Source organism: Dermacentor albipictus, chromosome 6 (genome assembly GCF_038994185.2).
Source record: "Dermacentor albipictus isolate Rhodes 1998 colony chromosome 6, USDA_Dalb.pri_finalv2, whole genome shotgun sequence".
In the NCBI taxonomy this organism is placed as follows: domain Eukaryota; kingdom Metazoa; phylum Arthropoda; class Arachnida; order Ixodida; family Ixodidae; genus Dermacentor; species Dermacentor albipictus.
This window is the reverse complement of record NC_091826.1, coordinates 125,079,741-125,107,448: the sequence shown is the minus strand read 5'-3', so window position 1 is coordinate 125,107,448 and position 27,708 is coordinate 125,079,741. Positions and strand designations below refer to the sequence as shown.

The window sequence follows — 27,708 nt, the reverse complement described above, 5'->3', positions numbered from 1 at the left end:
TCCCCTCGAGAGGCAGAATGAGCCTTTATTCACCGGACGTAGAGCCGCAATGTCCAGAGTGCGGCGAATCGTACTGCTCGCTATCGCACATGCTTTGGCAATGCTCCGCGTTAAGCGGCACCGTGTTCAGCAAAGAAGAAGACTGGATGGACGCCCTGCGAAGCGACGACCACCAGACCCAGCTCCGGGCCGTCCAGAGGGTTCACGAAAGGGCGGAGGCTCATGGGCTTCCCGTCCCAACGTGGGTGCGGCCCGCGACCCCTGCCGACCACTAAACCAAGAGTGGGTGGGAAGGGGTTCCTCAGGACCCAATAAAGTTCTTTCCTCCCTCCTCCGGCAGGTGCGAGTAGCCAGCGTCTCAGCGATCGGCGGCAGCCGTCTGTTATTCCTTTCGTAACAGGACAGCCTGCGGCTATTAAAAAAAAAATTCACTTTTGTTCGGCATATTAATGCTTCTTTAATGCACACACGTCACTTTCACGCGGTGAGTTTTCGCGGTTTCGTGACGTCGCGTGACAGGCAGGAGAAGTGGGTGCAGCCCGAAAACTTTTGACCAATAGCCGGCGGCTAATGACGAAAAGGCGTCGCATCAGAAATAACTGTTTTTCTTTTTTCGGTGAATTCATGCATAATCAGTGCATACACATCATATCAGATGGGGAGGTACCGCGGTTTTCGTGACGTCACGCGACAGACAGGTGAAGTGGGAGTAGTCCAAAAAGCTTTTGGACCAATCGTGACTGATAGCAGAAGTGGAATAGAAAAATTTGGAACAGTTTTACGTTATTGCACCCCATGTCTTGTATCTATGGCAGATACGATTGAGGGGAAGACCATATTTTTATAGCAAACTTTTTTGTTGCAGCCAGTTGGCTACCGGTCAGGATGCCAAAGCGGTCGCGAAGCTTCTCGTTAAAGGCATCCCTGTTACACCGCTCGTCCTCACGCGTCCAGCACCAGACGCGCAGTGCTCCACTCAAGTAGAATATTACATTTGTTAGCGTTATGGCTGAGCCCCAGCGATTGTGCTGGCTCACACGCTCATACATGCTGAGCATGTCTCAAAGTCAACGTTATCTTGGCCGTAAAATATGCCAGCATTGTGTGGATTGGTAATCGTGACTTACGTTGTTGTTGCTGTCGCAGGTGCAGTTGCAGATGACGCGTCCTCACTGGGAGCCATAGTGTAAAGCTAGACGATGCGGCCGCTGCGTAGCTCCGGAGCGAATTCTTCCACCAAAATACTTCCACCAAAATATTACAGGAATGAGGGATAAAGCACTGAAGACTACTTAAAATGTGTATTTACAAAAGCAACTACAGCGATGGCCAGTTCAGCCGACAGTTCGAGAACCAGGAGCGTATGGTCTTCTTCGTAGGGTCGCCCGCGCGCATTGTAAAAAAAGCACGCAATATACATGCAGCAATATAAAAGGAGCACAGGACAACAAAGGCAGGGGTGGTTATTGGATATTCACAAGCACGAAGGCATAGATGACAATTATGTGGAGCTGCTGCTGCAACTTGTCACGAAATGACGCCTGAAGGTTTCCACAGCGTCGACAATATAGGCAGCTAGACAAAATGGCGCGGATATTCTAAAGCCTACGCTTTCAGTCTCCACTTCCTCTTTATCAGAGCCCGCATCTTGCAGAGAGCACGTCCCCGTCATACCTCCTTTCTTAACGATGACTCATGACACCTAATTGCAGTATTCCCCCATCAAAAAAAAAAAAGAAATATCAACCCGATGATTACTAAACTAGAAAGAACAGAACAGCAGAGTACTGGGTGCACATGAAGCGCAGGATAGCATTGGGCGCTCTGAGAAGCGAAGGTGTAGAAGCCGCGTGAGGTCAGGACTGCGCTGCCCTAACGCACGAAATACGGTTTGATCCGAACAACGTGCACTATTTCTGAGTGGTGCGATCGATGCCTAGTCTACGCGGCACCGTTCGGAACGACGTCGTAGTTCATTTCACTAACGTGGCGTGGCACATTGTAAGCGTCAAAGCATCGACTAAGGAGCTTTCAGGTAACCCCTGGCGATGGATCGCAGTGCCACGCACAATAGGGCACCTGGCTGGTGTTCGACTTGTCGATGTCGAAGGTTGTAGTTTAGGGCGTCTGTACCCTGCTGCTTCGTCATGTGTATGCGCGCGAGTTGATGAGCTTCCTCTGAGTGTTAAGTTGCTAGGCGTCGGAAGCGAAGCCTCCATGTCGTTGGAAACATTGGGTGTAGCGCGGTCTGGGCCTCACGCCCGTAGAGAGGACGCAATGGCGTGAATCACGTGGTTTCGTGAATGGCAGTGTTGTACGCGAATACAACGTACAGCACGACCTCATACCATGTTTTGTACTGAACGTCTATATAAATAGACAGCATGTCCGCAATGCTTTTGGTTAACCCTTCTGCCAGTCCATTGGTCTGCGGAGGATAGGCATTCACCTTACGATGCTGTGCGCAGGTCAACTTGCTGATGTCCTGAATCAGTTGTGCCGCAACGGCAGTTCGTCTGCCGGTGATGTCGTATGACGGGGCACCTTGTCTGAGGAGTATGCAATCTATAAAGAAACTAGGCAACTTCATAGGTCGTGGCACGCATTAAAGCTTTCGTGTCAATGCAGGGTGTTAGATAGTCTGTAGCGACAATCAATGACAATGATTTTTTCCGCTGGCTGACAAGGGAAAGAGGCCAGCAGATCCACGCCGATTGAATTAAACGCGCTAAGTGATACGATGGTACCCGGGCTTCATATACGGTGATTTTCTGCGTTGACACTCACAACAGCTTTGCACGAAATGCTTGACTGATGGAAAGACTGGGCCACTAGTACGCTTGGCTTAATCTGGCAAGAGCACGTGAAAAACGGAAATGTCTCGATGGGGAGTCATTAGGGCAGGAAAGGAGAATGTCATCATGTAGTTCGACAAGTACAACAAGCAGGTACTCTTTGTCGCTGGCAGTAGATTTCTTGTACAGGATAGATTTTTCAAGGCAGAAGGTCGAGAGATTGCAAGAAAGGTGTCGAGGTACTGTTACTTTTTTGCCTTCAAGGTGATCAATGAGAGGGAATAATTTGGTGATCTTGCGCTGCCGTGAGACAGATACTGGTCAGATACAGTGAAGGCCCCAACGAATCCGCCATCTTAGTCCATGTATCATTGCAAGGTCCGATGGGAGCGCGCAAAAACATGTCCGATACTTCATGTTTGCGGCTTGATATTTATGCGAAGGTAACATCGATCTCCTACAAAAGAAGGCTACGTCATGTGAGTCACCCGCACAGCTCACGTTAATTGGCTGACCATCACAAGGCGTAGTCACATGTCACCACCTTGAAATTGCGACCGTTTAATGAGGGCGAAATTGTCTAGCCATCATGTGTGGGCAATAATGGTTAGAGACTATTGCACGGAGGTGGACTAGCTGATTTCGGTGCGTAAAAGAGTTCTACTGGTGTAAGCAATCACGCGCTCAGCCGTTTCCTAGATTTGAGCAAGTAAAACGCCAAGAGCGATGTTGCTTGCGTCGGTATTCACATTGATGGCAGCGTCCTCGTCAAAGTGAGCAATAACGGACGGTTCTTGCAGGTGCTGCCGTAGCTTCTTGAAAGCTCCATCTTGCTCATCAGTCCAAACGAAAGGTATGTGATCTTGCGTGAGGTTCATGAATGGTTCAGCTATCAGGGAGAAATTAACGGCGCAGCGGCGATAGCCCGCACGCACTGAGAAACCGGCGTACTATTTTCTTGTAACGAGGAACCGGAAAAGCAGGAAGAGCAGATATTTTGTCAGGGTCAGACCAGATGCCGTCGGCGCTCACGACATGCCCGAGAAACTTAGGCTCTTCGTAACGACTCCCAACTCCGAGAACTGATCGTCACGAAACGCAACCCCAACGCCTTGGAGGTGAAGAGAATCAAGAACACCACAGCCGTGACAATCCTTTTCCAAGGAATGCAAGTACCAAATTACATCTACTGCGGAGCAAGCATTGTTCGATGCACACTCTTTCGCAGACACACAGAAGTTTGCTACAACTGTGGCAACATCGGTCACCGCGCGGATGTCTGCCCTAACCCCAGTACGACGTGGTGCCGGAAGTGTGGCATCAAAACTCCAGCGGAAGATCACCAGTGTTCCCCTCACTGCACCCTGTGCGGCGGACCGCACCCCACCGCCGACAAGGACTGCAAGCGCAAGTTTCAGGTCCCTTACATCGTTCGACAGAGACGCCGCCGCAGACGCAACCGACGAGGCCATAGCCGCTCCCAAGGACCAAGCGGCGCCAGTCACAGTGACTCGACCGCCACCTCGGGTATTCCCGTAGCGACCACAAGGAGTCGCTCGGTCACGCCGACACCCGAGCGCCGCAGCGCCCTACGCAGCAGCCGCTCCCGCTCCAGGGGCCGACGCAACAGCCGGTCCTGCTCCAGGGGGCGCCCTACATCCGGCCCCACCGAACTGACGTGGGCCGCCCGAGTACGAGGGAGACATCACCAGCAGCAGCAACGGGACGTTTCATCTACCAGACAGGTAACGCGGTCTTCATTGCCCGAGCATGAGAGCGAGATAGTCACAGCCCTACGACAGGAACTAGCGGGTCTCCGGGCCACCAGACAAGTGCTTACAGCGCAGCTTAATGACGCAAAACAGGAGATTCAAAACCTTAAAGCTCCCAAACAAGCACCACCCCAGGAGACAAACGTAAAAGTTGGCACAGCCAAACGCAAGCCCCCTCCTCTCCCAGAGACGGAAGAAGAGAGTAATGCACCGCAAGACACCCTAGGCGAAATTCTGCGCCTCACGCGAGAAAACCTAGAAAGTATTCGTATCCTAACGAATCTTGTAGAGGTGGTCGAAAATAAAGTCGCCATAAAAATTAAAAACAAAGCTAGTCAGCCACAACAGATGGACACGACGACGCACCCCTCGTCACCAATAAATCCCCTGCAAAACCATCATGGCTAACACGACACAGGACACCTTAGAAATTTGGCAGTGGAATTGCGCTAGCTACGCGAAACGCAAATCCTCGCTGCAACAGTACCTCAAAATTCAACCCAAAAAGCCGCACGTAATACTATTACAGGAAACCCTATGCGAAACCCTCACGCTCTCAGGGTACAGCCCCGTCTCCCAAAAAGGAGGGGACGCCAGGAGAGGCATCGCCACGCTCGTTAATAGAAAATTCGCGCATATCGTTCATAACGTCCTTCCGAAAAACAGTCGCATCGAGGCGATCCTAATCGAGCTCGTACCTAACCGACTCCTAAAACAAAGCATTTTTGTACTGAACGTCTACAGCTCCCCTGCGCACTACAAACAATCTTTCCACGCGATCCTTACTAAAGCCACATCATTGGCACGAAACTCACCGCTCATTATCGCAGGGGACTTCAACGCCCCCCACCCGTCGTGGGGTTACCCCACAATCAAGCCTAGCGGCAACAACCTCTCGCGAGCTATCGACGACCTGTCCCTCACCCTGGTGACGGACCACAGGTTCCCCACCAGATTGGGTACGTCGACACAACGCGATACTACGCCGGACCTCACGTTACTCCGAAATGTAGCAAACTACACATGGACGAATACGCAAGAGAACCTGGGCAGCGATCACTTCGTCATACGCACAGAAATACCAAACACGGCGGCCCCACCCCGGTCTTTCACCCTTACAGACTGGGATAGCTTCCGCCAGCTACGGAAGGAAGACACGAACACGTACGATTCCTTCGCAGAGCTCCTCTCTGCGATAAAGGGCGACGTAGCTAGAGCCACGAAAACCATACAAACGGAATTGGAGGTCCCAAGGGTTGACCCTCACCTCGCACACTTACTCGAGGCCAAGGCCTCGATACTTGCGCGATGGAGAAAACAACGTCTCAACAGACGTCTGCGCAAACGCATCGCGATACTCAACCGAGATATCGAACAATACTGTACGGAGCTCACAAGACTCCAATGGCAGGAACTATGTTCGGCGGTCGACGGCCGCATGCGAACCGGAGGTAAGTGGAACCTCCTGAAACGCATGTTAGACGACAGCCAAACAAAGGACAATCACAGCCACGCGCTAGACCGACTTTTACACTTACATAAAGCGAAAGGGGGAACGGAAGAGTCCTTCCTGGCAGAAATCGCCAAACGTTACCTTCCATTAGGCGACGCTCACCCCAACGATTACCCGAGCATAAAGTGCGACACCACTCCCGAATTAGACGCTGCCTTCACGGAAGCAGAAGTTCGAGAGGCGCTACACAACCTCAACAGCAGGTCGGCCTCAGGACCCGACGGGGTAACCAACCGAATGTTACGTAACTTAGACGACCAGGCCATTACACTACTCATTAAAGACATCAACCACGTGTGGGAAACAGGAGAGGTACCAACGCAATGGCGCACGGCCACGGTGGTCCTTATCCCAAAACCCGGCAAACCACTTAACCTCGACAATTTACGCCCTATCTCTCTTACCTCATGCGTGGGTAAAGTAGCCGAGCACGTCATTCAAAACCGAGTGTCACGCAACATTGAGGAACACGAACTCCTCCCACACAACATGGTAGGGTTTCGACCCCACCTTTCCACGCAAGATGTCATGTTGCTCCTAAAGAGACAGGTCTTTGACGTTAAAACAAGAGACGCTCGAGGCATCCTCGCCCTCGATATCACGAGAGCATTCGACACCGTCTCGCACCGCTTCATATTGGAGTCTGTGGCAAGCCTCGGCCTCGGCCAGAGATTTCAGGAGTACGTGCGCTCCTTCCTTAAGGACAGAGAAGCCCTACTGCGAGTCTCACAACTTAAGTCGGACTGCTACACGCTGGGTTCCGTCGGAACACCGCAAGGCTCAGTCATCTCTCCATTACTCTTTAACATAGTGATGAAGGGACTCGGAGACAAACTACGAGACATCCCGAACGTAAATTGCGCTCTATATGCAGATGACATCACCATCTGGAGCCCGGGAGGCTCCCTGGCAGACATGGAGCAGGCATTACAGTCTGCCCTAGATGCCACGGAGGAGTACCTACTAGAGACAGGAATGAAGCTATCTTCCAAGAAATCGGAACTCTTACTATATCGCAAGTCTTGCCAAGGAGTCCGATACCTAACTCCTCTAGACGAACTTCCGATCGCACTACATACAAGAGACGGCCAACAGATTCCACAAGTCGACCACATACGCATTCTTGGGCTCCTAATCGAAGCCACCGGATGCCACGCACACTCGATCAAACACTTAACCGCCAAAACCGAAAATATGATCAGACTCATCCACAGAGTCTCAGGGCGCAGGAAGGGTCTCTGCGAAGATAACCTTCTGCGCGTATACCACGCATTCCTTATGAGCCATATTAATTACGTCGCCTCTGCCCACAACTGGACGAAAACAGAAAAGACGAAACTAAACACACTCATGCGCAAGAGCATCAAACAGGTCTTGGGCATTCCACAAAGAGCAAGTACAGCAAAGGTTGATCAGCTAGGCATGCACAACAACATCCACGAAGTGATCGAGGCTCAGACTATGGCGCAAATACTCCGCCTATCCTCGTCCAAAGCCGGTAGACTAATTCTAAGCGATGCTAATGTCTCCCCATCTCCCTATCTCGAGCACGATGTTACCCTACCGAGTGAAATTAGAGACAACTACAGAGTCTCACCGTTTCCCAGAAACGTCCACCCACTATACAACGTGGGTAGGTGTCGGGCCCGCGCCCGCGCGATTCTCGACCGCACAGACGCGGATCGTGAAGCCACCGCATTTGTTGACGCGGCCCAGTACGGCAATACATCAACTTTCGCGATAGCAGTTGTGGACGACAACGGAACGTTACGGTCATCGGCATCGGTTAAATCGACCACCAGCGCTAAAGCCGAACAGATAGCCGTAGCCATCGCCATGGCAGACCCCACATTTACCCATGTCCTCACGGATTCGCGTGCTGCAATTCGGGCTTACGAAAGCGGCAATGTACCGAAAGAGGTAGCGCATTACATTAAACTCATAACGGTAGCATTACATTAAACTCATAAAGACCATCCGGAGTAGAAAAGGCGGTCTTTTCTTTGTCCGCTTCGTGCATTGGGATTTGCCAATATCCGGAGCGAAGATCGAGGCAGGAGAAATATTGCGCGCCTTGCAACGAATCAAGGGCGTCATCGATACGGGGCATCGGATATACATCCTTACGGGTGATCTTGTTTAGCGCACGGTAGTCAACACAAAATCGTACCGATCCATCCTTCTTCTGCACCAAAACGACGGGTGATGACCAAGCACTGGCGGAGGGACGTATGACGTTTCTTTTCAGCATATCGGCGACGTTCTCCTCGATGATTTTGCGTTCGGCCAAAGAGACTCGGTAGGGACGACGGCGTACAATAGTCTGGCCATCGGTGTCGATACGATGGAAGGCAACGGAAGTCTGTCCGAGGGACGAAGTATCCATATCGAAGGAGGCCTGGTGCTTCGTAAGCAATTTTAGCAACGCTTCATGTTGAGCATCAGTAAGGTCAGGGCTTATCACGGAAGTAAGGGCAGATGAAGCAGATTTGTCCTGTTGAGGAAGAGCTGGCGAGGCGGCAAGAGGAAGCAGGGAGACTGGTTGGGTATCCACATAACAGGTCACTGCGGAGCCTTGAGGTAGGAGGATTGTCTCAGAGGTCGCATTTAAAGCGATGATTAAGGCAGAGCTTTCTTTGAACCGCACCATGCAGGAAGCGAAGACAATCCCACGGGCAAGACAGCGACCGTAAGGAGTGATGAACACGTCGCCATTGGTGATGTCCGTAGAATAGAGACTTATGACTTGCTCGTGGCCGGGAGGCAGTACAGAATCGGCAGCAGTGAGAAAGCGCAGTCGTGGCTCATCGGTACTCCCGCCGCAATGAACTGTCTCGCTCATATGGACTACACGTTGACGGCAAGAGATTAAAGCGGACGCTGACGAGAGAAAGTCCCAACCCAAAATTAGTTCATGAGCGCACGGGAATAAAATCGCGAACTTAATGTGATGACAGATACCATCAATGAAGACGCGTGCTGTACATTGGGCTGATGGTCGAATTATTGCTCCATTAGCCCCAATCAGGGATGATCCAGTATAAGGCGTCTTCACTTTCCGCAGACGAGAGCACAGGTCGGCACGCATAACAGATATAGTAGCTCCCGTGTCAATCAGAGCTAACAAAGGCACACCCTCCACAGACACCAATAACATGTTCGAAGGACGTTCAGGAGGACTTGGAGCACTTCGCGGTGATGCAGTTTTCCCTCCAAAAACTGCACTGGTTAGTTTTCCGGTCGCTGGACATGGAGTTGGGAGACAGGGCGAAGTGGCGAAACAGAACGTCGGAGCGGCGATGGGGAGCGGCGTCTCGAGGCACGTGTGTTGAGTGCGGTGTTGGAGAAGTCGGCCGGAGATGGAGATCGGCGAACGGGAGGATTATCGTCATAAGTGCGGTAAACGCGAGGAGGTGGCTCATCGCGTTCAAAGGCCGCGTAACCACGACGTTCGTCTTGCTGGCGGCGTCGGCAAAACCGGGAGATATGTCCTCGAAAGCCGCAGTAGTAGCAGGTAGGCCTCGACGAACGCCAGGCAGAGTAGTGAGGCGGGTTCGGAGCTCGGGTGACCAAGGGTGCCAGGTGATCGTGAATAGGCGCAGATGGTGTAATTGGAGGCGGCGCGGCTGGCATTGCAGCAATCTGGGCGTAAGAAGCCGGTTGTGGGCAAGGAGAAGCGTTGGTATGCTGGGCGTTATGCAGGGAGGCCAATTCCTCCTTAATAATACCGCGCAGGTCAGTAGAAGCAGGTTGGACGTGAGCGCTGCTGCAAGGGGTTGAGCCATGCGCTTGCAATTCCTCACGAATTATGGCTCGAATGATAGACCGGAGCTCAATACTGTTGGCCAGGGAGTTGTCGGAAAAGTCCGGTTGCAAGCGGATTGACTGCAGGGCGTCGAGGCGCTGACAGACGGAGACGACGTCCGACACCGTCGAAGGGTTTTGAGCGGCGAGTGCGTTGAAGGCAGTAGATCCGATACCCTTAAGAAGGTGTCGCACGCGATCAGGTTCTGGCATGGCACTGTCGACACGGCGGCAGAGCGCGAGGATGTCCTCAATGTACGAGGTATACGATTCGCCATAATGCTGGACGCGCTCAGACAGCCTCTTTTTCGCAACTTCCGAACGAACCGTGGGCGTGCCGAAAATCCGCCATAGCTGCTCCCTGAAAGACGACCAATCACGGAAGTCTCTCTCATGATTCAGGAACCATGTCTTGGCTACTTGAGAGACGTAAAATGGCACGTTGGTTAACCGCGATGTCTCGTTCCAGTTGTTGTATTCGCTGACACGATCGTAGTTGTCGAGCCAGTCTTCAACGTCCTCACCTGGAAGGCCAGAGAAGATTTCAGGGTCGCGATACCGGTTGTTGGCAGGGCTGGGATTGGGGGTGGCTGGAACTTGAACCGAGATGGTGGATGCTGCGGTCTGGTCTTGCGACATGGCGGCCTCTTGGCGTAAGCGGCGTCCCGAACGTAGCTCCAGGAGAGATCTTGAAGTGGATTGAGGTCGAAGGGATCTTAAAGCACCTCCACCACTTGAAATACTACGGTTGAGACGACGCTTTATTCCAAGAAGGAAAAATGGCGCCGACGCAAAAACGAACACGAGCCGATGGTTGATGATGACTTTGTACAGATGAAGATGAAGTCCGCATAAATGCTTACACTATTACTAGCGAGCTCAAACGAGTGCAAACGGTGCCTCTCCTGGTTCCCCGCTCACATGGGGAAAGACATCCACCCGCAAAAACCCAACCTCAATGAAACGGCCCATGACCGTGCGCGAGAACTTGCCCGCCGCGACGGTCCCATGGCCTCCGAGGGGCTGGACATTCAGTTTAATGACCCGCTACTCACATACCAAGAAATCACCTCACACTATCAGAAAGGCAGAATGAAATACCCGCTCCCGCACGCCAAACTCGAGCGCGCGCAGGCGGCCGCGTTTCGAATGCTGCAAACGGACTCGTATCCGTCACGAGGCCTATTAAGCCACTACAATTCAGAAATCCCGGCAAATTGCCCAGACTGCCCAGAACCCTACTGCTCACTCTCGCACATGCTTTGGCAATGTACCGCGTTACCAGAGGGCCCTCTCTCCAGTGAGCCCGAATGGGAAGAAGCCCTGAAAAGCCCGGACCTCAAACTGTAATTCAAGGCCGTCCAGAGGGCCCAAGAACTGGCGGAGCGTCACCACGTTCCCGTCCCGACTTGGGCGTCGACTACGGTTTCGGCCCAAGGAGCTCGCCGCGTGCGATCTCCAACGGCTTAGACCCCTCAGGACCTCAATAAAGTTCTTGACTGACTGACTTCGTAACCGAAATGACACTACCCTGGCTTTAGCGTGAGATTGGCGGAGCGGAGTGGCCTCAAGTACCACCTCTAAATGCTTCGGATATTCTCTGAAGGCCGCCGCAAACAAGACGACATCATCTAGGTACACTAAACAAGAGTGCCACTTCAGACCGCTCAGAATACTATCCATCATTCTCTGACATCTGGCTTGTGCAGAATGAAGGCCAAATGGGAGTACTTTAAATTCCTACAGGCTATCCGGGGTAAAAAAATATTTTGTTTTGCGATCTCGTTCTTCAACTTCGATTTGCGAATATCTACTTTTCAGATCTGTGGAGTGAAAAATACCTTGTTGGCCGCAGTCTACCTAACTTCGATCAATACGCGGAAGCGGATAAATGTCTTATTTTATGACGTTAGGCGAGTTTCTGTCGACAGTGCAGAACCGAAGTATTTTGTCTTCTTTGACGAGGACCACCAGTCACGAACAAGGGCATTGGGATGATTGTACGACATCATCATCAAGCATATATTTGACTTGCGCATTAATCACATTGCGCTCTTTCACCGAAATGCGGTTAAGCAGTTGGATGGGCGTCTGGCACTAGAGTTTGAGGTACAGTAGTGGCGCCTGGTGGCGGCGAGAAACGTTATCTGGGTAGTACCAGCTTGGGTAGTATTGAGCCCTGGCTGTGGCGAAGCACGTTTCTAACCAGAGTTTTGCGTCGATTTGCACTTTTTTTGCCCTGTTGCGAGTACGAAAAGGCTCGCCAGTTTTCACAGACCACGCTGACCACTCTGCGAGCTGGCCGCAGCCTATAGTTTAACGAAAACGAACTCTCCATGTGCCGTGAGATGTATTGCTGGAAGCAGAAGGAATGGGCGGCGCCGATCCGGAGAGACCTACCTCAGCCTCGAAAAAGCGTCACCGTCATAATTGCTGCGTCGTGTGTTGCCATGAACAAGAAGGCCTGAATCCTAACGTAAGATTGTACCATTTTCCTTCAAGGCCTCACGAAGCGGAGCACCGGGCGCGCTAGATAACTGGAGTTCGTCGCACTGGGTAAGCGAAACTTCGTGACATGCGGACTGCTTCGCCTGTCAAGAAGTGTGCTTGATTATTTGCGTTGATAAAATTCGGTCTTTTGCACTACAGTCCTGACGGCAAACCATGGGTACCAGCGCCGAGCACCAGGATATGCAGTTGCCACTTTGTGGGCAACAAGAAAAGCAATTCGGCCAGTCACCCCGTGTATGTGCCTACAGTATACAGGTCAAGTTCAACATCTCATTTCAGATAATCACTATTAAATGGAAGACAGATAGAGCAGCAGGCATGGCTAGTGATTCACGATTCAAGACCCCACCACAGCGACAATTAACAATTCGACTGGTGCAAAGTGGTGAAGTGACCAGGTGTGTGCAAATGACCACAAATGACTCGCTGACTTGGTGACAATTCACTACCCCACTACGAGCAGCACATGTTAGAGACTTAAATGTGCTCATCCTTGACCTCAAGCCAGCACGTTGAGGCAGCGCAGCCAGGTGGTATTGATTACAGCAAATAGAGGTTCGAGCGCTGTCATTAAAAGCTACATCAACGAGCAGCGCGCGAGCTCGCGCTGCAGCGCGATTCGCACTTACGTTACTGTGAGCTCATATGCATTGCATCAGCTATTTATCAGTTGCTAAAGGGACAGACGGCCACTGCTATTGCGCAGGCATAACTTCTTGTCTAGGGGCATGCACTCGACAAAGACTGCAGGAGGCCCGCCGGTTCGCGGGATGTCGAAAGACCGCTGCCGTAGTGGCGCGCATGATCTTCCACTCGAGCAGTTCGTACATCACGGCATGCGCAAACACCACTGCCGTCGCGTACCGTCATGCGTTCGAGCAGTTCCGTACACATGATGTCTGCTTATCGCTGCTGTGAATTCATTTATAGCAAGCATTTACTAGCGTTTCTGCACCTGAATCTAGCAGCGTGCAAACCTTACCTGAAGGTCAACTTCGTACGCGACTCGCTTCACTTGCGATTGACACAGCGCTAAAGCTTCGCCGCTAATTTCATGAATGGCGTACACGTATTCGGCGTTGCATCATTTCTTGCCTTTACGTAGCGTGCCACTTCTGATAAAATGTTCGGCGCCCGATATTCGCTGCAAGCAGTGGTACAACACAACCGAAAATGGCGGGTGCATATTGCAAATGTGCTTTGCGAATCGGACGACCGAGCTTGGTATTACCCAGTTCAAGACAGAGGGCGCTTTTTAGCACCATATTCGCGGTGCTCCCTGGGCAAAGCAGGAGCCCCATAGGACGAGAATCGTCAAACGTGATTATGCGCTGTCTCGTGAGGGGAGTCTTCGTACCTTAGAAGAAGATGTGAATCACTCCTTGTAACGAAGTAGCAAATTGCGCAGTGCTTTCTGCTTTTCCTCCTGAATGTCTGAATAGAAGTCGATATTGGTGAGTGTCGTGTCTGGGTCGTCCATTGTCAAATAGGGAATTCCAATGGCAGATACGGAGAGGCTGACAAACTCTGCGCCGGGGCAATCCGCTATGGCGGAAGGCAACAGAATGTAATCTGCGATTGAAAGAGAGGCACTCCCGCCAGAGCAATTGGCAATGGACGCTAGCACACATCCGCGTCCGAAAGCACCCAGTATTTCTTGCGTTTCTTTCCTCGTTTTTGACCTTTCCGGCTTGCACTCGCGCGCGCGTTGTGTTTATAAGCTTCATGTATTTTTTTCGCCCCCTGCGCTCTTAAACATTAAACATGGCGTTTTACGTGCCGAAACCACTTTCTGATTATGAGGCACGCCGTAGTGGGGGACTCCGGAAATTTTGACCACCTGGGGTTCTTTAACGTGCACCTAAATCTAAGTACACGGGTGTTTTCGCATTTCGCCCCCATCGAAATGCGGCCGCCGTGGCCGGGATTCGATCCCGCGACCTCGTGCTCAGCAGCTTAACACCATAGCCACTGAGCAACCACGGCGGGTCCCCCTGCGCTCTAATGGCATTGACACCGTATTTAAATCTGCTTCTCTCGTTTATTCGCTGTGATTGTTTGTCGAGCACTTTGCAGACGCAGCTAAGCCCATGATAAGTTCGGTAGCAACACATCGAGACAGCTTGAAGGGCCTTCGGAACTGCATTTCATCAAAAAAGCAAAGGGTGTCAAAATGTGAACTGCCGAAAAGAAGCCGTTGTTGCCATTTCATCCGAGTACTGGCGAACGACATCGTCAACAAAACGTGCAACTTTCGGTCTCTTTTGACCAGCGGCGGAAACATGTTGCTGAGAGCTTGCTTGAATACACTAGCTTCAGAAGCTTCTTCGTGGCTTGAGTCGCCGCTGGTCGATTCGGAACTTGAGCTAGGTGAGTCATCGCTCTCAGCAAGCAGTAACACCACAAATTTGCCATGTGAAGCCCCAGTCATTGCTTCCCAGAAACCGCGATTAGCATTCCCGGGCGCGCGCGCAACAGCACTGAGTTGGCTGCGGGTGGCGTGACATCGTATGACTTCCGGTCGACTATATCAATCTTTTACGGAGCAGAGAGCGCTGCTCTGTCGAGTAGATCTAGCGGCGGCGATGCTCCCAGTCCAGCAATGAAATATACGGGAGGCGCTCTCAATCTCGAATTGGAATAGACTTGCTTCGGAGGGAGCAGAAAAACTACTACCGCTATGGCTCTGAATCTGCCGTTGGAATTCACCAAAAGACACAAAGGATTCAGCAACGTCAACTATCAGCTCAGGGAAAAATATAGTAGTATGATGAAACAGGTGCCGATTTTCCTTGCTGAATTTCGTCACGAGAAGCTCACAACGTCCACCTCGGAGCAGACAAGACTGCGGGCCGTACATACACAGTGAATGAGCATTCGAGAGAAATTGCCCTTTGAATCAACTTGGAGATGACGCAGATCGTCGCACACCATGGCTACCAGGATACCTGCGCGTGGCGGTAACGTTACACTGTCGGCGTAAACCTGAAGCGCTCTGCAACAGTAACTGTAGATAATATTTCCTGCCTTTGTACCTTCCGGATCTTTGTAGTGGCTCTATACGCGCCGTGCACGCCGACGGACGTGCCACTGGTGGCGGCCTTGCGTAGAACACGCGGGAGAGGAGCCTAGCGCGCGCCGTAGTTGTTGTGTCGTTGATCGTGCTTCTATGTTTTCTTCACGTTTTCAGAGCAAGATAGGTAACACCGTTCGCACGTGTGGGGTGGACAAAGCTTCAGGGAATGTGGAATAAGAACTGTTGCAGGGTGGGGGGCTCAAATACCAGTGAAAACGGGCCGGCGATACGGTTCTAATCATTCCCGGCAAAGCCTCATCAGCGGGAGCAACGGTGGCAAAAATGGATCGTCGCTTCGAAGGGAAATTTCTTGTTCTCATTCTTTCCCTTGTCTCGTCGGTGTTTTTTTCCACTCGATCATGGACGCATGAGCAACGAAGTTCGTCTGCAGTGCAGCATGACGTTTAAAGGCATTTCTCTAAAGTTCGGAATGCTGTTTGCCGCTTATATTGTTTTCCGCTTCTTTGCCGCGTTGCGCTAGCTAGGCAGCACGACTGCACGAGCGCATTGCATTGTATGGTAAATCTACTGAAGTTTGCAAGAACTGAAATTGCTGGTTTGATGTGGCGCGGAAAATCCTTGCACTAGTTGTCGCGTACTTCATGTTCTTACATCTATTTTATGTGTGGCTTTGCACGTGTTTAGCTGTTGCTAGTTGCTCCATGCACAACTTTTGTCGATTATTCTGAGCTGCGAAGTTTTCCCCCTGCCATGTTTGTAGAAGGTAAAAATCACGCTGTGTTTCATCGGAATGATACCAAGGAAGTGCTTCTTTAACAGCTTTATTCCTTTCGCCCGAGGCCACCTTAGATATTGTTTGCATTTTTGGAAATGTGTTTAGAAAATAGGTAGTTCAGGGCGAGAATTGCTAATAGCTGCGGCATATGGTATTTTTGTTCCATTTCTCGCTGAAAAGTTCGTGTCCCGTTTGGGAAGTCATCACACCTCGATGCTGCCTGAGCAAACTTAACACGCCGAGTGATTTGTTTGTTTCACAACGTAGTCCCTTCTTGCATGTGAGTTTTGTACTCAAGTGAATTCTTTCTTATACTTACGCTGCAGACGACTAAACCGGGCCTTGCCGCTAAGCTCATCTACTTTGACTGGCACTGCTCTGCCTTTAAATATACCATGTGGCACCTCTCTCTAGTAATATAAAAAAGTACTGAAAAGTTAGGCAGTCTTAAGCTTTGTACGTTTCCAAGCAGCTCCCTTGGGGAATTTAAAATTGCACAAACTGCAGCGCGAACGGTAGTTCATCGGCGTATGCAGCATGATTGCATCGGCGGTAAAGCACTAACACGCGCTTTTATTAACCCGTGTGTTTGGTGACTTCGTTGGCTACTGTACACATTTCCATCAATAAGGTGGCAATTACTCTTCTTGAGGCGACTTCGACTGCACTTATTCGGCGATGTCACATGTATTCGTCGGCAGAAAAATCACAACGACATATGCAGAGATGCAGAACGACATATGCAGAGCACCATGCGCATTTGCTTGATATAAGTCTGCACTAACGACGGGTGCTTATTATTCAGGTAAAGAAGCAGCATTGCGGCAAGGGTGGAATAAAAAAAAACTATCGACAGATCGCATAACTCAGCAAAATTTATCGGCTGGTGAACATGAGCTCCACGTCATGTAAATGGGGTTCATGGCGTTTGTCTGCGGGACACACCTTGCACGTATGTGGACCATGTTGCCCCAAACACCGGTAATATTGTGTTCATACCCGCTCGCACAGAGGTAAGCATCTTCCCTACAGCTGTCACCACAGAAGCAGCAACCTGGCACCCGAACAAAGGAGAAATCGCAGCCGTGAACTTCAGCCATCCTTGCAGCAAAGGGTTATCGTTTGCTACTGCTCCCGCGTGTACTGTTGGAAGCGCCCGCTAGGTGGCTTTCAGTGGCGCCTCTATAGGCGGTGCACGAGGCGTATACTCTCGCAGAAAGTAGATGCCTAAGATCAGGTCAAAATACAAGTCGCGTAAGCCCATGAAATTGTACTATGGCCGTGTACATACCCAACGGTGCTACAATAAGCCCACCAGCAATACAAATTTGCGTCCCAGGCCAAGGAGCGGCAACATTTCAAAGTTCCGTCGCTAGTTTACTGTAAAAGATTGAGTAGTCGGCGCGCGTGTCCAATAACGCACTAACAGGGTGCCCATCGAGCCCAAAAGCTACGTCTAACGAGAGTCGGTCGCGGAGTTGCGCTTCTGTTGTTGTTTAAGTGCGTTGAATATACCGCACTCGCATCAACGGGAGGTGTTTGCAAGGGCAATTTTCAGTGGCCTCACCCCCGAAGGTCGGTGTTCCCGGCGACGGCTTGGCGACCATCCCTGCGCTGTCATTGGAGGGCTTCGAGGAGCTGAGTAAGATCACCTGCAAAGACGGCGAACGCAACTGCCACCTCGAAAGCAGTAGCACGCTCTCCTAGTTCAAGTATTAATTAATTGCCCTAGGCTTTTCGCCATATCTGGACCATGGTGAATCCGCTGCAAAACCTCGCAGTCGGATGTAGCGGTAGGGACACGCTCGGTATACATGACCGGCTTCGCCACAGTGATAGCAGAGCTTCCACTTCCATTCGTTCCTCTTCGTCTGTCCGGGGCACGCCAGATGTCAGATTTCCTGTAGAGCAGGCACCGATCCTCTCTACGCTGGGTTGGTTGCACTGAGGACGCAGGACACAGTGTGTGGTGTCAGACGTGGTGGTGACTAAAGGCGTCACAGGGTGACAGAGCCTCGCCTCAAAACTTTTGAATACAATGAATGCTGCAGTTGTGTTGCCACAGGCGGCATAGTGCTACTTGGAACGGGACCTTTGATTGCTTGATAAACTTCATTTCTCACGAGAGCAGAAATGCAAGCGCAGCATGGGCCGAAGTGAGCAGCAGGGCCATCGAAGGTCATCATGCACCACACATCACAGAGAGGATAACGTCCCGAAGAAAGTCAGCGTTTCTAAAGGCACCCGGGTCCATCGGTGAAGCAGCTTTCACTTGCCTCTCATACAAAGCTGAGCGCAGCTGTAGCATCTTCTCCATCGTGATGGCGTCGGTGAAGAATTCAGCCACAGTCTCCGGAAAGCTTCCACCAAGGCCAGCAAATAGCTGTTCTTTAACTCGATGCATGACATGGAATAGGTTCTTTTTCGGCATGGTTGCCTCCCCCTGACGAAAGAAGCGCGTCACATTTTCTACGTATGACGTCCCGCTCTCATTCGGCAGATGGATGCGGGAGTGGAGCGCCCGTTCGAATCGTTCGCGGCGATAAGCCTTGGCGTTGGTTTCTAGCAAGGAATGGCGGATCTCCACCCCCGACTTCGTGAGCCCTTCTCATTTCTCGCACCCATTGCGAGCACCATCCTCCAAGCTGAAGTGCAGGCTCAACTTCGTCGGGTCGCTCCATTCGTTCATCTCGCGCTTAAACTGAGCCAACCAATATTCTACCTCTTCGAAGATTTCTCGGTGGAACATTTTCGGCAGTCGTAGTTTTTGAAGCAGGTAGTGAGTTGCCGTTGTGCCGTGCCTTGTATAACAGTCGGTTGAGACTTCGACATTCCTTCTGAAAAAAATTCCATGCCAGGCCGTGGGGGCACCGGCACTGTTTCGGAAATATGTTCACGCTCCGGAGGCAATCCTTGGATGCGGCTTCTGGCGTGGAGGACACGCGTATCCAGTACAATAGGGCTGGTACTCAGGCTGCAAAGAAAGGCTTCTTGCATCGGATGAACTATCCCCCGCTTAAGTGCCATCGCGAAATGATACTTGAAGAAGTGCACAGCATCGGCAAGGCAGACAGCTGGACGGGACGCTCTAAAGCATGCGTCATAAGTCTCCACTTCCTCTTTTTCAGCGCCCGAATCCTACAGTGCGCACATAACAATCGTAACTTCTTTCTTAGCGCTGGCTCATCACTCCTATTGGCAATATATAGAGAGACAACCGCGTACAAATTGTACGGGAAGGCAGAAAATGTAATGAAGTGGTGAACATTTGCCATTTGCTGCAGGAAAGATATTCTTAGGGGAGATTATGCTCCTAAAAGTGCATTTATCAAATTAGACATCTCAAGCATACATGCGAAGCAAAGCTTAGTGAGATGTTTGCGCTTAAGTTTGTTGGTGTTCAACCTTGCGTCGGAGCACATGCTTATGAAAAAGCACGCGAGTTATCTATGGGAAGTTCATACGGATTACAACATGCTACATTCGTACTGTGCGTTGGATCTGCACAGTACGCTAGCACCCAATTACACCTTCGCGATTCACGGCATAATCTTTAACTGCCTGTTCCGCAAAACGGACCTTCTTGGCCTTCTACTTCCCCGGTCGTTAGAATGAGCTTCGTTCTTATGATGAGCACCCAGCTTTTATTCCTCACCGACAGATGACAAGTTCTCTGAGATCGCCGTGCCTACTAGCCTAGAAAACGACTATAGAAGCCATAGCCTGAGTAAGAGGCAAAGTAAGAAAGGTTTCTTATATATTATTTAAGTTTTCATACCCTTTGTGTTACAATAACAGGCCCATCCTGTGTGATTTGAAAAAAATGGGCGCATAAGGATAGATATGCTGTTTCACACATCCAGTGACCGATGTTTTCTAGCAGGCCAGAGAGCAGGCAAAATCTCTTTTCAAGTAGGCTCGGAACAACATCATTTATTTCGTTCGCGCAGCATTATTCATTATTTAGGAGCTTGGTTTGTATTATTTGGGACGCCTAGTAAAAATGCTCGGTGCAACTGTACCGAGCGTTCATATTCCACCGATCTGTACTCACCGCTAAGCTGACTCGTGCATTGATTGTTTTCTGGTGAGTAGTTCGGCGCATGATCAGTTATATTCTCAAGTACCAGTATTGGCAGTGTTCGATTTTTCACCGTCGCCATGACATGGCTCAAATGAGTTTGGCGGGGCAAACATGAAACTGTGTATTCCTGCTTGGTCCCTTGTAAATATTCGGTGTATTCTTTGACAAAGCGTACTGGTCACACTGAGTTATAATACTAAATCACAAAGCCTACTTACCTGCTCTCGAACAAAAGGCGTTCTGTTCCGGGAGACTGCAGTTGTCAGCGTAAGGCAGAAGGTTGTCCACAATGTATTCAGCGCCACCAATGTCCTTAGTGAGCATGAGACCTGCGTCCCCCGTAAAACAGGGTAGGACATAGACCGAATGTATAGATTGCAAGCGATCAATCAGCTGCGTACCGTAATCTGCCCTAATTATGCACTTAACCCATAGTGTCGCCACACTGTAGGATTCAGTAGGCGCCTTTAACCGCGCCCTTTCACCGCCATAATTGTCGCTGCCAAGCCCAATGTCTTCTACTCATCTTATGAAACCGTTAGCAAAAAAAGATTTAAAAACTACGCAAATTTGTATTTCTGCGATGCACACGGTCACTATTTCTTTACCTATTGCTTCGGCCGCAGCATGCATACATTGCCGGATGATGCAGTATACATTACAGAAATTGAAACACTCAATTTTGATGTTGGAATCCTGGTGAGGCTGTTAAAAACGACGAGGCACCCACCGTATTGTGTACCGTGCATTGAGCACAATATGCAACATGTCAATAACGTAAAAAACACACCTTTATTTAAAATCCCTCTACAGTAGTGATCTCAAAAACAATTTCGAATGAAGACAGTCTTATTCTGCAATGAGGATATTTGGGAATGAGTGCTTTGAGTATGTGAAGGAACCGAGTGCTACATACGGATACATAGAAGGGTCGGCTAATGCTTAGTGTTGTACTAAACAGGGTTGTGAGAAACGATCGGAGCGGATAAATTAGACTCGTTTATTGTATACATGATAGAAAAGATTGTCTTGCTATCTTCACCTTCCCGCACATAAAGAACGTGTGAAGACGATATATTTGAAGCCGCACCACCACTGACTCAGTGGTGACATTAGCAACGGCCAGCCACTAGATTGGTTCGAGACTTGTATTGAATCTTGCTTGTGCAGCTCCTAGATAACGTAGTGAGAATTTGGTAAGAAGGGTTTACCTTCCCGCACATAAAGAGCGTGTGAAGACATCTTCGAAGCCGCACCACCGCTGACTCAGTGGTCACATTAGCAATGGCCAGCCGCTAGATTGGTTCGAGCCTTGTATTGAATCGTGCTCGTGTAGGTCTGGATAACGTAGTGGACGCTCGTGAGGAAAAGAAAAAAATGCAGTTGGTTCACTTGTCACTTTGCATGCTTACCACACTTCACTGTCGCCATCACAGCATAATTTTGCACACACAAATTATTGGGCCATTGTTGAAACACACATAAGGTATATTCAGCATGTTATATATGTTATACAGAGCAATATATTGCCACGACAAACTTGCTGACATTCAAGTTGCGCGCCCTTTGCATTGGGCACTGTGCACGCCGTACAGTGGTGTTGTTCAGCAACAACAGGCACCGATCTTCGTGGCACGGGCAGCCAGTTGGACCTGGCTCGCATGCGCCACGCGCACGAGGTGTCTCGCGAGGAGAAGAGGAAGACGGTTCGAGCCCAGTTTGAGAATGCGACTGCCGCGGACTCCTTCACGATCGCAGTGACTTTTACTTGCGGGCACAAGTTTGCCTTTAATAATTATCGTTGTTTTACTCACATTGTTACAATATTCAGCATGCACAAAGCTGTTTTGTCCGGAAATGCAAGCAGAACACCAATTAGAAAATGTTTTAGTGTAACGGAGGAATTCTCGCACAACGCAAGCCAAGAAAAAAAAAAACATAGAGTTATAGGCAACACACTTTGCTCTCCGTGCGTCGCAATGGACACTCATGTTAGCCATTTTAGCACATGCCTAAGCTTGCTTTAATTCACACCCAACCCATATAAGCTATGAAGTCACCGACTGCAAGGCAAAGCAGTGGTGAACAATCATAAACTTTGGCACCTCCTATCATACTGCGAAAATGACGCAGTCCAGGGTTAGTTACTTGAACGCTCCTACGTGCGTCAGTACGTAGGAGAGCTCAGGTACAGGTTTGGGCGAATTACTCGTGAATGCGAGGATAAACCGTGCTTCATGTTGCGCACTCAGCGCGTGCATTGCTTTCAAAGTATATGCCCGTAATTCTCCAAAGCTCAGATATCTAAAAACATGCGTAAGGATATTCTAATTCGAACTTGTCCATGTTGTTTTGCACTCTTGAAAAAGAGGATGGACCGACGGGTTTCCTCTTTGGATAGGCACATAAATGCTTACACATTTAGAAGTTTGCACCCGTTGGGGCTTATCTTGTTCCACAACGGTAATGGTCATCTCCCTTCGCGTTTCTTTTCTTTAACGCTGTGCACTTGGTACTCACAGGTCACGAACGGCATGCGCGTTGTCAATGTGACATTGCTTTCTCGATATTAAAGATTTTGGCCATTTCAACTTGCTTGGCATAGACTGAACGCACTCACTATCTCGGGGCCCGATGACGTTGACAATGCACGCCTACTTCTTGATTCTTCATTTTTTCCTGAGTTGAAGCAACTACTTTTTATTCCGACTCGCGCCACGAGTCGGAATAAACTACGCAATCGATTCTTAACCTCGTATTTGTGAAACATTTTTATGAATATCACTCAGTACTGCTGATGGTATCTCGGACCACAATATTCTTCAGGTTACTCTAAGAATAATTAACACAAAAATGTCTCCCTCGGTAACAACTTTTCGTGGATAATGCTGCAGATGGTAAATCTGTCCTGGACGCAATGCATCTCTCGCTTTCTGACTTTGAGCATGGTGGCGATGTTTCTCATCTTTGAAACGTGTTCAAGGAACTATTGTGTTCATGCATTGAGAGGTATGTTCTTTTGCGTAGAAAGACTACAAAACTTCGAAACCCATATATTAGTCGGGACATTATCCATCTTGAGCGGCATATTGAACGAAAAGGGAAGGGTAAAACTACGTCAGCATTAACCGGCCTTAAAAAAGAGCTGGTTACTAAATTATAGCTTGCGCGTAGTAAATGTTATGGGCCAAATCATACAGCTTTCTTGAGGGAATCTCCTGAGAATTGTGGCGCTACATGTCAGAATCCGAACCGTGTGTGAAAAAGCTAAGGATTTATTGTAACATTTGTGCAAACATCACATCAATTGTAAATGAATTGAACACTACTTTTCTCGAAGTGCTTACGAGGCCAAACGTTCAATATTTGCGAATGCAACACTCTGATCTACCAGCCGTTGCAAACAAATGCCTGGCCTAGCTCTTGCTCGTGAAGGAATATTTTCTCTTCGTTTAAATGTTAAAACGAAAACGTCAAGCAGCAATGACGGCGTACCGAATGCCTTCCTTGTACGATACTCAGAAGTTGCATCGCATTACCTTTATGTTCTGTTTAACGCTTCCCTAAATGAAAGCTCCTTATGCACAGATTGGCTCAAAGAAAGATTAGTTCCAGTATTTAAATCAGGAAGCAGACCAACAGCTTTGAACTACAGACCAACTTATCTAATAAGCGGATGCTGTAAATTGTTTGAATATGTAATAGCGCACGAGTTATTTCGGCACATCGAATCGCAAAAAATTCTTCGTTGAGTATCATCACCATAGTTTCCGGGAGACTGTCTCAAGGACTACGCAATTAATTTCGGTTACACATGGTTTTGCTTCAGCTCTAGATAATATTTAGGTGTTCACCTAACCGCAAACCTCTCCTAGATAGACCACATTGCAGCCATCTGATCAAAAGCTTCAAGGACATTAGGTTACCTACATCGTAATCTAGGTAATCCACCTTCCAACATCCGCAAATGGGCCGATCAAACATTTGTTCGTCCACAGCTGGAATATACATCATCCATTTGGTCCCCACATCCTGCCGGCTTAATCGACATTCTTGAATCAGTCCAGAACCGAGCTGCCCGTTTCATCTCATGTAATTATAGCCACCACTCCAGCATAACGCAAATCAAACTCGATCATTCCCTGCAGTATTTGGGTCTTCACCGCAATATCGCTCTCTTATCCATGTTTCAGGATTAAATAACCACTGACTTGCGCATGTATGGTACGTCGCATGCTTTTAACTTTTCCACACTCGCTACGGCCATTCACTTGTGGAACAATCTTCCTGATAACATTGCTCCCGAGTAAGGTCAAGAAATATTTCTTCATCTCCTGCACGAGCATTCTTCATAATAGCACTTAGAAATCATTTTGTCTTGTTTCTTGTACTTGGCAATGAGTTTCGAACTTCTTGCGATGTTTTCATTTCAATTATTGCCTTGCTATCTCGCTCTTATCAATTGCTATTTTATGTTGCGTCACGTGTTAACTTGTATGCCCTACATATATTATTTCTTTTTTGCCTCTTTTTCCCCAAATATCCCTTCAAGCATTGTATTCCTTCATCTATTCATTTTTCCTATATTGGACTTTCTAGTATTAGTGCCTTACATTATTTTCCTCGTGTTTTTTTCCCTTGAAGTGTGCCATTGTGGCATTTTATTACTTCAGTTTTTTTTTTTCGTGCTTTGATCTTTCTAGTAATGTTGAAGAGCCCTGCATTGGGACGTATCCTTTTTACCAGACTTCAGAAGGCTGCTTAGTCTTTTTTTTATATGCCTTTGGTATAACCACCTTACACAGTGCCCCCATAGAGCCAGTAAGGTATTTTAAATAAATAAATAAATAAATAAATAAGTGCCCTTCTTGGCATGTCAAAAGCTTTTGGTCGTGTGCAACACACTTTGCTCATTGACAGATTTAGGAATGCCGGGCTTCCTGAGAGATTGATACTGTGGTTTCAGGCTTATCTGAAAAATCTCACACAGTTTGTAGAGTGCACAGTTGTCAGGTCTGCTGACCTACTGGCCTTGTCAAGGCTACCACAAGGTTCCTTACTTGATCCTTTGCTAGTGTTAATTTATAGAAACGGTATTGCTTCTAACATCGATCACTCTGTTAAAGTAAAATGATTAGCTGACGACTGCGTGATGTGCAGTTTTGGTAAAAGCACCTCTTGTCAAACACTACCGAACAAGAGCCTCTGTAAACTTGCAGACTGGTGCGAATGAAGCGACATGAAAATCAAATTTGATAATAGCATTGCTATGAGAACAACCGCAAAGAAAAAGCCACTGTCTCATATGTATCGTATTGCTCATAAAAATATTCAGTCAGTAACGTGTCAAATATCTGGGACTAACTATAGCAAGCAACTTAAAATGGGATAAGCGTTTGAAGAACGTTTGCACAACGTCATTTAAATAACTTTGCTTTCTGCACAGAAAATTAGGAGTCGCCGTCAAGTGTTACCAAAAAAAAGCACTGTTAAAAAGCACTGTATTTGGCTCCGATCACCGATCACCGAGCTCTAGTATAGACACGTTTTGCTGCGCTCTAAATAAAATTTTGCACACTGTTTCGAATGAAAACATGAACATGGGTATCATGGTAGACATAAATATCAATCTTCTGGATGAGAACTGTGCTTACAGCAGAGAACACATTAGCATCTGTCATGGATACGGTATCGAGTCTTTCTTACAACTACCTACTAGGTGCGTCTCTAACTCGAGTACTCTCATCGATCATGCACTAACAAAGCTGCTTTATCCCCCTAAGGCATTTATCGTATGAAGTGACATAACCGGCCACTTTTCAATTGTGCTCTGTTTTACCCGTCTTAATCACGCCATGAAAACTCTGTACTAAAAACACAGGTTTGACAACGAAAATTTCATAGAGCTAGTTAACAGTACAAATTGGTCGCGCGTAACATCATTATATGACGCTGAAGGCCCTTATAATGAGTTATCTGGTATAATTAAAGCTTGTATATCCTCAGCAACAACAATAGTTAAGTGCCGTAAACATTTTGCATCCTCTTCAAACCCTTGGCTTACGCCAGCATTGTTGAAAAGCATGCGCAAGAAAGAAAATCTGCAACGTAAATGCAAAAATAAACCATTTAATCAATCTCTTAAGCTTCGCAACAAGATGTTTTGCCCCTTACTGACATATCTACTTATACAAGCGAAGGAAACTAACTGTTCAAATGTCATAAATCAAACCGGGAACGATACCCGGAAACAATGGCAGATACTTAATGCATTTTTGAATAAGAATCCTACTAGGAATAGATTACTGAAAATTCAAGAAAAAGACTGCATACTTACAAACTCTGAAGATATTGCATGCGCATTCGGCAACTTTTTTGCTACTGTACCTTATATCCCATGCGGTAATGACACTCACATGTCGCGCTTGTCACAACAATCATTTTATCTCTTCCCAAGTACACCCAATGAAGTTCGCGCAACAGTTATGAGTCTTAAAAATTGCAGTCCTGGTTTAGATTACATATGCTCGTATCATATCAAAGAAATTGTTGACAGCATATTTGAAGCTTCCAGTCACGTTGTCAATTTAATCTTTAAGACTGCCATTCTTCCTAGTGACTTTAAAAGAGCAAAAATAATTACTGTGCACAAAAAAAGGAGACGTCACCTTACTAGCTAACTACAGGCTCACATCCATCTTGCCATGTTTCAGTCCAGCAATAGAAAAAAATAGCACAGCGCCTATCTAACTACTTGGACTAATTTTAACTATTAACACTAAGACAGTTTGATTTTCGTGCTGGATATTCTACTAACCTAGCTTTAATCACCCTTACTGACTAGATCAAAGCGGAAATTGATGGGGGCAGATTCGTAGGATCTTCATTCATCGATTACTCGAAAGCATTCGATTCACTTAATCACAACATTCTCTTTACTAAATTCAGCGCATATAGCATAACAGGTCCATCTTTGGAGCTACTGTGAAGCTATTTACACGACAGACAGAAACAGGTTTGCATTTCAGGAGTACTGTCTGACACAAAAATAATTAACACTGGCGTTCCACAGGGGTGCGTACTCGGTCCCTTTTTATTTCTAATCTTCAATAATGATTTCCCAAACTGCCCAACTACTACAGAATGTCTTTTGTACGCGGACGACACCATTATTTACGCCTCCCACAATGACATCTTTGCGCTAACTGATCGTTTAAATGATGGAATAAATTATGTCAGTACTTGGTGCAAAAAATATTGCTACTTAACCCTCGGAAAACAAAGGTTATGGTTTTTAGTTCACACAGTAAATCTCGACCTAACCTTCCACCACTGTACATAGCTTCTCACCCAATATTACCATCTAATGAGTGCTCATTTTTAGGTGTTCAATTAGACTCCTTTTTAAGTTTAATTT

General features: G+C 48.3%; 1 protein-coding gene across 6 annotated transcripts in view; it reads right to left on the bottom strand.

Annotated features, from left to right (window-relative positions):
- LOC135899463 (salivary peroxidase/catechol oxidase-like) overlaps positions 1–27,708 on the bottom strand; it is a 207,123-nt gene that overhangs the window by 100,118 nt on the left and 79,297 nt on the right. For all 6 annotated transcript variants that reach the window (XM_065428726.2, XM_065428725.2, XM_065428728.2 and 3 more), the window contains one exon: positions 20,510–20,620. In XM_065428726.2, coding sequence (XP_065284798.1) covers positions 20,510–20,620 — 111 coding nt within the window. The remainder of the gene's footprint in view (positions 1–20,509; positions 20,621–27,708) is intronic.